The sequence below is a fragment of the Megalopta genalis genome, chromosome 3 (genome assembly GCF_051020955.1).
Source record: "Megalopta genalis isolate 19385.01 chromosome 3, iyMegGena1_principal, whole genome shotgun sequence".
Lineage (NCBI taxonomy): Eukaryota > Metazoa > Arthropoda > Insecta > Hymenoptera > Halictidae > Megalopta > Megalopta genalis.
In genome coordinates this window covers 16,482,560-16,495,121 of record NC_135015.1, presented here as the reverse complement: position 1 = coordinate 16,495,121, position 12,562 = coordinate 16,482,560, and the positions used below count along the sequence as shown (strand labels likewise).

General features: G+C 42.3%; 1 protein-coding gene across 6 annotated transcripts in view; it reads left to right on the top strand.

Annotated features, from left to right (window-relative positions):
• lilli (AF4/FMR2 family member lilliputian) overlaps positions 1–12,562 on the top strand; it is a 447,030-nt gene that overhangs the window by 109,315 nt on the left and 325,153 nt on the right. Inside the window, exon 1 of one of the 6 annotated variants that reach the window (XM_033478327.2) lies at positions 7,603–8,862. The exons of the other annotated variants lie outside the window; for them this stretch is intronic. Coding sequence (XP_033334218.2) covers positions 8,849–8,862 — 14 coding nt within the window. The 5' untranslated portion in view covers positions 7,603–8,848. Of the gene's footprint in view, positions 1–7,602; positions 8,863–12,562 lie in introns of those variants that run through there. 6 annotated transcript variants of the gene reach the window in all.

Genomic DNA, 12,562 nt, shown 5'->3' with positions numbered 1-12,562 from the left:
GTAGAATTTTATTCGAAATACTTCCCGAGTCAAATTTTATTCGAAATATAGAAAATAATATTTTAGTCGAAGAATTCACTCGAGATATTATACGAATACAATTTTATTGGACGAATTTATTCGGAACGTTATACAAATCGAATTTTATACGAAGAATTTATTCGAAATATTGTAGAAATAAAATCTTAGTCGAAGAATTCATTCGCGATATTATACGAATACAATTTTAATATTTTTTTCATTATTCAATATTATTTATTACTCAATATTATTTTTTATTATTCTCATATTATTCTCAATATCATGCAAATCAAATTTTACACGAAGAATTTAGTCGCAATATTACATGGACAAAAAATATTATTCGAAATATTTCTCAAATGAAATATCGTATTCGAGAAACATCTCGAATTTGAATAACAATTCAAATAATGCCGAACTCCGCAACGTTCTACCTCGCATCTGTCCAGCACCCCTTTTCAAATTACCTCGTTGGGCGTCCTTGCTGACTCACCGATCGCACCGCGAACAATTTTCATCCCCGATCTCCCAAAATAAGGTTCCTCGTCTTGTTAAAACGTCTTACAATCATCTTCGCGCCATGGTCTCATGGCTAGAAATTTTTTCCACCCCGATCCTCGAGCACATCGAACATCGCGTACTTGTTGCACGGAGCTTCCACCTACGCCCCGACGTGCCAGGACCACCCCAGTCAGCCCCGATAATTGGTACTCCTGGCAGCGAGGTGTTCTTACGCGCTCGCCGCTGAAAAAGACCGAGCTAGCTGCGCGTAAGATGGGGCGGAAGTAGCATGGACTTGTTGCACGGCTACTCGCGCATGTGTGCTTTCGGTCTTGACGTCGCGATAAGCCGAAGGAACACGGGGTAGTTTGCACGCGTATTCCTGCGGCAGACCCTTCAAACTGCCGGCAATCGTTCTAATGGCTGTTAATCGCTTCGATGGTCCCGGTTTCGTCGCGAAATGACAAGTATCTGGTCGACGGAAGGAAACATCGCGAACTTTTGCACGGAGCTGGTTCAAATTTATTCCTCGCGAGCAGATACGCAAGCTCTTGGTCTCGGCTGATGAAAGCTTGCTCTCTGCGAGCAGATGTTGCCGAGTTCGATTTATACAAAAATCGACTTTCGAAAAAACCGGGTTCGCAAATTCTTATATTTCCAAAAGACTGGTTTTCGAATTTTTATAAGCACAAAAAGTAGAAATATAATTGAAACAGTAAGAAGACATATATTTATTTAAAAAATGTTTCATTATAAGCACAAAAAGTAGAAATATAATTGGAACAGTAAGAAGACATCTATATTTATTTAAAAAATGTTCAATTATAAGCACAAAAAGTACAAATATAATTGGAACAGTAAGAAGACATCTATATTTATTTAAAAAATGTTCAATTTATTTCGGAAACTATAAAATGTAAGAAAATAAAATATATTTCATACGAAGCAAAGCGTAAATGTCCTGAAACTAATTTTCGAATTCCAATATTTCAAAAAAACCGATTCTCGAATTTCTATAAGCATAAAAAGCATAAATGTGATTAAAACATTGAAAAGACATCTGCGCTCATTTAAAAAATTGTCAATTTACCTCATACTTATGGAACTATAAAAATACAAGAGAATAAAATATATTTCATAGGAAGCAAAAATTGTCCCAAAATAAATCAAATGAATAGAAAATATAAATTATATATAATTTGACACTTCGTTTAACGTTTCACTTCAAGAACTAGAATTTCAAGGAACATAAAGTGTCTACCGAACGATTATGCTTAACCTTGTCACTGGCTCGTCGCGTCGCCGAAATTTCGAACATCAACCCCCGGAACAGCTGGTCCGAAACCACCCTCGCCGGATATCTCAATTAAGTCGATTCCTCCCGGCGTGTAAATTAGTAATTTGCTCGGAACACGGCGTCGATGACCCGTCGATTTCATTTGCATAATCCGCCGGCCTGCGCGCCTTCGCCCCTTTTGTTCGGCCGTCGTCGCGAAGGGGTGGGGGTAGAAGGATCGGCGACGGCTGGCTATCGCGAAATCTTCCTAAGCGGAGCACTCGCTGTTCTCGGTTATGGTTGCTCGGGCGACTTCGGTGTCGACGAATAATTTTATTCGAATGCCTGCGCGAAAAAGGGAGTGGTGGGGAGGGAAACGGGCTGGCGATAGCGACGATCTTGATACGAATAATCTTCCGAGTTATCGATCCGCTAGATAAAAAGCGAACCGGACAGGAATCGCGCGCTGTTCGGACGATTCACGGGAACGGAGACCTTGGAGACGATTCGCCGGCGATTAGGGCAGTTTCGGATAGGCACGAATTTTTTTAATCGAGACTTCGCCGAGCTTTCCGTGAAATTTTCGGCACGCATGCAAACACAAGTCGCCGAGATCTGTGGGACGCATTTTCGAAGTTCGAGTTCTACGTTCAGATAAAAAATTGAAGTAACGACAGTTTTTTTTTATTTAGTTGTCGCTTCGAGTAATGGCGAGATTAGATAAAATTATTTTCGTGGTTCCAGAGTAAACCAGTTTCTCCGACATCGAAAAAATATCCAGGTCAATTCGGTGCAGTTTGAAGGGAGTTGTACCGTTTTGCCAAGGGGTGGATGAAGTTAATTTACAAGCTACGCGTTTTACTAATTCGTGACAGCGATTAATAAATAAGCGAAATCACGAAATAAAATATATATAATATAATATATTATATATATATATATTATATATATTATTAATATAATATTATATATAATATATATATAATAATATATATAATATAAAATATGAATATATATAATAAATCACGAAATAAATTAACACTGGAACTATCAAATCGGCCTAAATGATAGGTCACCAATTTTTTCTTTCACAGTTCCTGATGTCAAAATATTTCTCGAAGAAATTTTTAATCACTCTCTTTCATTGAAGTATATATTACGATATAAATCACACGAAGTTCAAACAAATTCAATCTTGGCATCCTCATAGAACAATATTATTAAAATATTTGTAAACGAATTAAAAATTTCACATATCATATTATAACATATCATAAATATTTGAGCCGTTTATTTTGAAAGTGGCATAAGTCACTTTACCGTAATGAAAAGTGGTGATTTCTTAATGTTTATACGAAATTATTTATACTGAGAAAAATATCAGTATCCTGAGATAACAAATACAAGTAAAGTCCATATTTTTAAACGTGTTCAAACGCGAACCCTTAAATATATCGACTTAAAAACAAAGCGACTTACACCACTTCCAAAACAAACGGCTCATTTAAAACAATATCTGCGGCACGAACTATAACGATTCGACCCGACATTAAAATCATCGAACTAGAAACTTGACTTGTCGTTGTCGTCCAGCGTTTCTTGCAACGGCCCGATAAAACGAACCGCAGCGCAACCTGCCAATTTCAACGGATTCCGAAACAAGAAGACGTCCACGTATGGAAATCGCGCGGCATCGGCGGCAGCTTGGGCAAATAAATAAAGAAAACAAGCGACACGGTGTTACGGTCAGTCGAGCGAGGCAAAATTGGAGCACGGAAGCAGAAAATGGATTACAGCGTTGGCAGAATGCGCGACCGGGGTGTCGGCCCGCTAAAAAAAAAAAAAAAGAAAAAGAAAAACACGAAAAACCCGGCGCCGCTTGTTCTTTTTGCTCTGTTTCCTAATTGACAGGTTCGTGGTGCCGATCGTTGTAAGCGGTCTTGTGTGTCGCGCGGAGAGGCAGAGCGCGAGAGCGCCGCAAAGCATAATGATTTTCGACACTCGAGCCACGACGACGATATCCATCTGCTTTGGTCCGCGCGCGCGCGCGCCGCGAAACTCGACTAGACCGCAGTGTTGGTGTTTCCTGTTTTTCAGCCGGTATGCAGCATGCGGTCGCCGAAGTATTTCCTGTGCGGTCAGGAGTAATCAGAAATTTCGATGCCCGGGGCCCAGCCGCGTGCTCGTTACCGGCCGGCCGTTAGTTAATAGAGAGAGAGACCGTACACGGGATCCGCGAATAAGAATCTCTCGAATAAAAAAGACCCACGCTCCGGCGAGCACGCGCGCGCGCGCTCGTAGATCGCCGTGGACAACGGGTGGTTCAGGTTTTCCTGAATTGGCCTCACCTTCGGCCGCCGCGTACGTGGGCGAGGAATGCCTCGCATTCCCGGATAAATGATGGCCCCGTGTCACGATCGCTTCTTTCCCGTTCACGTCGAAATTAATTCCGGATTTTTGCCGACGCGACGCCGCCGCCGCGGCCCGACGTTCCGACAGCCGCTGCGAGACTGTGTTCGGTTCCGAAACTCAATGGTTCCGGAAAACGTTCGTGTTACCGTTAACACTAAATTTACCACGGTCAAAATGATCGATTTTTTATTTTACTATGCTATTGGGTTGGCAACTAAGTAATTGCCGATTTGTTCAATGAAATAAAAAATTTCTTTTTACTTGGAACGAAGTTTAATCTGTAATGTATTTTCCATTTTGTTCGATGACCTTTTGTCATCTCTCTGACAACTTGAAAATTCCACGCTCGTAGAAAGTCCGATCCTTTTCGGACAAAAACTGAGTTAAGTGAGATTTTACAGCGTCATCGTCATTAAAAGTTTTACCACGAAGGGAGTTGTCCAGGGATCGAAATAAGTGGTAATCCGATGGCGCGAGATCAGGGCTATATGGTGGGTGTAACATCAATTCTCAACCAATATCCATCAATTTTTGCCGAGTGGACAAAGACGTGTGCAACCTAGCATTGTTCTGCTGGAAAATGACACCTTTACGATTGACCAATTCTGCTCGCTTTTCCTTGACCGCTGCGTTCAATTTGTCCAGTTGCTAACATTCACACATAATAAAAGATAACATAATAGTAATAATAATAATAATTTTATAATATATAATATTTACGGATATCATAAAAATGGGAGTGAGAGACATCTATAACTGAAATCGGCAATTACTTAGTTGCCAACCCAATGAAAACTTTTGAGACTTCTTCGTGAAAAATGATTGAATAAATGATATTATTGAAACAAGTTTCATATATTAAAACTTTACAAAATCCAAGTGAATTCTATCTTTTCACTCTTACGAGTCGATGCACGCTAATTATCATTACAGGTCGGTTGGTTTAATGTTAATTTGAAAATATTAGCCCGCTGTGACCCAGAATTAGTATTATCGTTAATAGTATGTGTTGCATTCGAATGAGGTAAATATGCCTGAAGCGAACTCTCCGAAATTGATTGGCTGGCCGACAATGTTTCGTAGCAGGAACGTTCGTGTTTATTTTGGCAATTATTGCACGTTTTGAGCTGTGCTACTAATAGTTTATATTTTAAAATATCTGGATATCAGTTTGTAAAATATAATCGTAGAAAATCGAAGAACTTTTAATTGCGAGTATTTTAATTACTTCGCTGTATATTTTATATAAATGTACAATAATATATAATAATAACAATATATATATATATATATAATATATAATATAGTAGTATAATAGTAGTATAATATAGTAGTATAATAGTAGTATAATATAGTATATAATACTATAATAGTATATAATACTATAATAGTATATAGTACTATAATAGTATTATAGTATATAATACTATACTATATTATATATTATATATATATTAATATTGTTATTATTATATAGTAGTAGTATAATAGTAGTATAATATAGTATATATATTATATAGTATAGTATATAATATATATACTATATTATACTAGTATATTATATATTATATACTATATTATTTTAGTCAAAATTACTAAGTCACGTTAAAAATGATTATAAATCAATATTCTAACTAATTATAACCTTGACATGATGACCACCCCCCCAAAGTAGACGTCCAAAATCGAGACTCTCTGGATTATCGAAATATCACACCGTGCACCAGCGATAAATCGATCCTCGGTTAAGCATCGACGTATTTTCGTCGACACGAAAACGACACGGAGTACCGCATGCTCGACTACCCGGATAATTAGGTAACAACTCGATACGATAACGATTAATATTCATTATTGGCCGCCGCTAACATTATCTGGCGCAGCCGCAGCACTCGACACGTAAAGTTGCGCGGCTCTGCATTCGAATTGCATGCCATCCGGACGCTTTATATTCGACGAATTCGATCGCCGTTTCTTCGTTCTCCGGCGATACTTTGGGGAAACGTTTTGGTCTAATCGTAATCGAGTATAGCGCGCATGATTTTCTCACATTTCTGCGCGGCCATTTTGGGCCGAAAAACGCTCTCTCTCCAACACCATTTCATGGTTAGATCCGTATTAATTTCTTTATTTGATATTTTGTCTCTTTTATCGCATCCAATCGAGCAGCTGTTCCGTTTTACTGCTACGAACTGAGTAGTCGGGCGACGATTTTATAGCTGGGGGGGTCAACGATGACCCGTCGAGCGTAATTTAAGAGTCCATAAATCCTTTCTTAAAGGGGTTCATCGAAGCTTTTACCTTTAACGTTATAAGTGTAACTTTTAGAGCCGAGTCTCGCACTCGGCCATTGTTTAATTCGATCAGTTGAATTATATTTTGTAACGAATTTATTAATCAGTCGACGTTCCTTTCGGTATAAAAGTCTAGTAACGCTTTCTAATTGATCTGTATTAGAGACGAACGTATCATTTGATCCTTCATAGTTATGTTTCTTGGCGCGAATTTCGCCAACAGTAGAATTATATATATTATATAATATAATATTATATTATTATATTATATAATTATATAATATAATATAATATAATTATAATATATTATTATATAATAATATTATAATATAATTATAATATATTAATAATAGTATACTATACTATATATAATATAAAATATAAAAATAATATAATATAATTATATAATATTATATATAATAATATATATATATATATATATATTATTATATATAATATTATATATAATAATATATATATATATATTATTATATAATTATATATTATATAATATTCTGCAATTAATATCGTAATCAAACAAAGTATTTCTCAACACGGTAACCGAGTCCGCGTGTCAGTAAATCTCTAATCGATCCCCGGCGAAGATAAACATTTCATTCGATGGTCCCAACTGTTCCAATCTTTCGCGAATTTCGACGAAATAAATTCGAAAGCGAGTAAATCCGAAAATCACGCAGGAACTTCTCCACACATTCTTCACAATCCCATAATCACATTCGAGACATTTTTTCAAAAAAAATATTAACCGAGAAACGCCTTAGCGTTTTTCAATTAAACGCTGATGCTCGATCACCGCGACAAACGTTAGATCCATTAAAATCCGCACGCAAGAAAAACGGTACTTACTCTCCATTCGACGGTAGAAAACGCTTCGCGAACCGCGCGGAACGATAATTTTCAAATTGGTCCATTGATCGAAACCCGGCTCTCGACTCGCCCGGCAAAGCGGTTTCCCCGTATCGCTTCGAAATCCCGGCGTCAGATGTCGGCGCGGTAACAGGTGCGCTCGACCAATGAGGTCGCTCGGCCTCCCCCCCTGCCGCCCGGCCGATTGGCGCTCCGGCGGTGTCACGAACGGCGATCGCAATATGGCTTCCGCCACCGCCAGCAAGTGAGAGTACCTCCGAAGGTGACATCGAAACATGGTGGTGTATTTGAGGGTGCGCGAGGCGTCGCGCGGCTGATCAGCCGTGCCGTTTGTTGATAGTCGGCCGGGCGTCGGTGTAAGGTGTGTTCGGGGAACGGTGCGTGCTCGGAGCCTAAGCAAAACAATCGCGCGACCTAGAGGGGGGACGGTGTTCGGTGTGATCGAAGTGAGACGGAGCGCACGCACGGGCCACGCGTTGGACAAGGACGTCGGTATTCCGTCCTCGTATAGACCGAGAGCCCTCTCGGACTCCTCTGGGCGCTCGTCGGCGGTCGTCAGTTTCCTTCGCGGATTCCTGACACGAAAGTGGTATCGGTGCTCCGCGGTCGTGTCCCGGATCGGCCGCGGTCGTGTAACGATCGGTCGTCGAAGGGAATCGGCCGGAACACCGGCACGGGGAACCGTAGTAAAATCGGCGATCGGCGCGTCGCGCGCGTACACACGCCGAGAAGAGCGTGGCCCCGTCGGTGTGCGCGAGTTACGTTCCGTGCACGTTTCCTTCTCTGTTGAACGAACGAACGGCGCGTGTGCGCGCGTGTGTACATTTGTCCCCTGTCACGGTGTGTCCCGCCGCGGCGCTCGAGTGTAGTACGTGCGCGAGTATCGCGCGTCTCTCGTGTCGGGGAATCGGAGTAGGACGGACGGACGGTGAGCCAGGCGGGCAAGAATGAGAAAAAGAGTACAGCGGCACACGGGGTGTGCGGATCGACGAGCACGACGACGTAACGGCGAGAACGGGAGGCGAAACAGCGAGCGAGAGAGCGAGTGAGCCAGCGCGCGACGTTGCCAGAGTTTTCCTCCGCGCGTTCCGTACCGTCGCGCCGCGCCGAGCCGCGCGTACGTACAGCACGTCCCTTCGCGGCTCTATCGCTCGGGTCGGACAGAGACAGTGCGCGATGTGACCGGTGAGAAAGAAATAACGACTACGGTTCTATGTACCGCGGTGCCGGTTAGACAGAGATAGATCCGTGGTAAACGGAGGCACACGAGTGAAAACGAACTATAGGGAATTTTGTAATACTACTACTACTACTACCATCACCGACGATTCCGAATCCCGTTGATTTCGACCGCGCCGCGTGCCCTTTGGACGGCGATTCGTCGATGCCATGAGACGACCCCCGATGACGTACGAGGGGGACACGTGACACGTCGAGTTTGGCCGATCGACAAGCCATGAAGAAGCCACGGTGAGTGTTGTTTTCCCACCGGATTTCATCGCGCGGCGCGATTTCTTGTTTTTCTTTTTTTTTTTTTATCTCGCCCGTTCGATTTCGCGCGGACAATGGCCGCGGTCTCTCGGTGTTGTTTATTTGAATAAGCGCGGGCTTCTTTAAATCCTTTTATCTCGCTCGGCCAGATGGTGGTAGGTACTTAACTGTTCGCAGTTTGAGGTCGGCTCTCTCTGCTCTGCAACCTTGTTTCTCCCTAGACCGGTGGGAGGGTGGGGGGTGCGAACTGGGAAAACAATTACGTTACACGTTTTCAGACGTCGAAATGTTGGCCGATCAATCCGCCTTACGATCTTTTATCCGTTCGAACACGATTATCATCGATGTTTTCGATCGGAAAATATTCCAAGCGGCGGCAACGTTGCTTCGACGTTCGTGCGAAAAACGATGCGAAATTTGTATTGTAATCGAAAGCCTTGGAGTTGAATCGAAAGGCAACGGGTTAATATTTTGAAACACTTTATCGCGAGGCAAGATTTGTTTTCAACGTGTTTTACCATTGGTTTTAAGGCCAATTAAATTCATCGCAACTTTTGTACGCTTGATTCGTTCACACGCTTACACAGTGTATTTTAATTAGAAACCTTGGAGTTACATTTTCGAGCAAAAGGGCTGCTGTTTCTTCACGTTTCACGATAAAATAATAAATCGCATAAAGGCGATCTTTCGAATTAACTTTCTGATTTTGGAGCAATTTCAATTGCTTTATAAAATACAATTATTATCGCGTCCGATTCGTTTTATAGAATCTTTTAATCGATAACCATGGAAATTAAATTGCAGTTGAGTACAGCGAGTTAATATTTCTCGACGTTTTATCATAAATATAACACACACGCACGCACACACGTGCCGGCAACTCGACATTAATTATTGAAGCAGCACTAGATTGCATTCGACGTTGATTTTCAAGCGATACAAATTGCTTTGCGATACGTTTGTTGGATCGAATGAACACCATTTTATAGCATGCTCGAGTCGGAAGCCTCGCGATGAAACTGCAAGGCGGAGAGGGTTAATCTTTTAGGCACGACGCGCCACTATAGTGGCTTTCGCGGATGTCATCTCTCTGAACGACGCGCCACTGTAGCTCACTCGGTCATCGTTTGAGTCAAATAATCGTCTTCATATGCATTGTTTCACATTTCTTTTGTCTTCACATCGATTTACAATATACAGACTTATCTTAACAATATAACTGTTAACAATATAACTGTATCTTAACAATATACAGACAGAATGTACAGACACTCTGTACAGTACATATCAGACTCTGCCGTCCAGAGAAATAGCCTCGCGCAGAATTCAGCCGTACCTAAAGGAATAATCGTATCTCCTTCTCCCCAAATTGTCCATTTTTGTGGACAATCTGAGCGTCAGTAAGGGGGACATTACTGTACAGTCCGCGAAACTGGACAATTTGGGGAGAAGGAGATACGATTAAATCGAGTCTTGCGCCTCGTTTTACAGTTACGAATTATCAACAACTATAAAAACGAGATTTAACCTTTTAGGCACGACGCGCCACTATAGTGGCTTACTCTAGTAGCTCATTCGGTCATCGTTTGAACCAAATAATCGTCTTCGTATGCATTGCTTCACACTTCTTTTGTCTTCACATCGATTTACAATATACAGACTTATCTTAACAATATAACCGTTAACAATATAACTGTATCTGAACAATATACAGACACTCTGTACAGTACATATCAGACTTTGCCGTCCAGAGAAATAGCCTCGCGCAGAATTCAGCCGTACCTAAAAGAATAATCGTATCTCCTTCTCCCCAAATTGTCCAGTTTTGTGAAGAATCTGAGCGTCAGTAAGGGAGACATTACTGTACGTTACTGTACAGTCCGCGAAACTGGACAATTTAGGGAGAAGGAGATACGATTAAATCGAGTCTTCCGCCTCGTTTTACAGTTACGAATTATCAGCAACTATAAAACCGAGATTCAAGGCACGAATAATCGTATCTCCTTCTCCCCAAATTGTCCATTTTTGTGGACAATCTGAGCGTCAGTAAGGGGGACATTACTGTACGTTACTGTACAGTCCACGAAACTGGACAATTTGGGGAGAAGGAGATACGATTAAATCGAGTCTTGCGCCTCGTTTTACAGTTACGAATTATCAGCAACTATAAAACCGAGATTCAAGGCACGAATAATCGTATCTCCTTCTCCCCAAATTGTCCATTTTTGTGGACAATCTGAGCGTCAGTAAGGGGGACATTACTGTACGTTACTGTACAGTCCGCGAAACTGGACAATTTAGGGAGAAGGAGATACGATTAAATTGAGTCTTCCGCCTCGTTTTACAGTTACGAATTATCAACAACTATAAAAACGAGATTTAACCTTTTAGGCACCACGCGCCACTATAGTGGCTTACTCTAGTAGCTCATTCGGTCATCGTTTGAGTCAAATAATCGTCTTCGTATGCATTGTTTCACACTTCTCCTGTCTTCACATCGATTTACAATATACAGATCTTATCTTAACAATATAACTGTATCTTAACAATATACAGACAGAATATACAGACACTCTGTACAGTACATATCAGACTCTGTCGTCCAGAGAAATAGCCTCGCGCAGAATTCAGCCGTACCTAAAATGTTAATACGTCTTGCTCGACGCGCTGTTCGATAGGGAACATTTTGTTGCCATGTCCGTAGAATCGTGCTCCGCGGAGGGTAAAGACGGCCCCGTACAGGGTTTGTTGATCGGGCACAGGGGTTGCGCGGCTCTGTCTATAAATCGGGTGTCGGCGAACGTTGCGCCTGCCCGGCGGGGCGCGCGGGGGAGATTTTGACTCGGGGCTACGTCACTGAATGCAGAAACGGGTACACGCATACACGCGGCGGCGGCGGTGAAATGACGCGATTATGGGGGGATGAGTCAGAAGATTGACGCCTTGTTTATCGATCTTGACGCTCGCCGGATGCTTGTCACCGGTATCGATATTCCGGCGAGCATTGTGTCATCGGGAGCTCGTTGTTATTAGCAATTATGTTAATCCTTTACGGTCGCCGGCGGAATTTCACGGACGTGTCCGCGTGCGCGCGCGCGCACGTGCATCCACCCCGCCGGCTTATATTTGTTTACAATGCAACGCGCAGGAATTTCGTTCGTCTGGTGCCGGCTAGATACTGTCGGAAACGCGCCGATAACGTCGCAATCTCGAAGACTCCTCCGCGGCGAGGCACACAATGTTGCGGCGCCGATAACACGGAGAATGTTTCGCCGGCTCGTTTACGTAATCGCTCCGTTGCTTATCGGCGCCGGCACACAGCCGTGTGCATCGCGCCCGCGCGCGCGCGCCTTGATAAATTCACGAACGGGAATCCCTCCGTCGTCTCTCCGCGCGGCCCACGGGACCGTCTATTTTTAGCGGTGCATCTACGAGTCCTACTTAATTATCTGCTCGTTATTGCCGTAAATCATGCGAGACCGAACGATGCACATTTTGTGTTCCGTCTCGTTGTCTAAGCTCTGCTCCACATCCACGACAGCGAAACTTTTTCACCGTGCTCCATGCCATTAAGCTTATAGGTACGACTGAATTCTGCGCGAGGCTATTTCTTTGGACGCGGCAGAGTCTGATATGTACTGTACAGAGTCTGATACTGTATATTCTATCTGTATATACA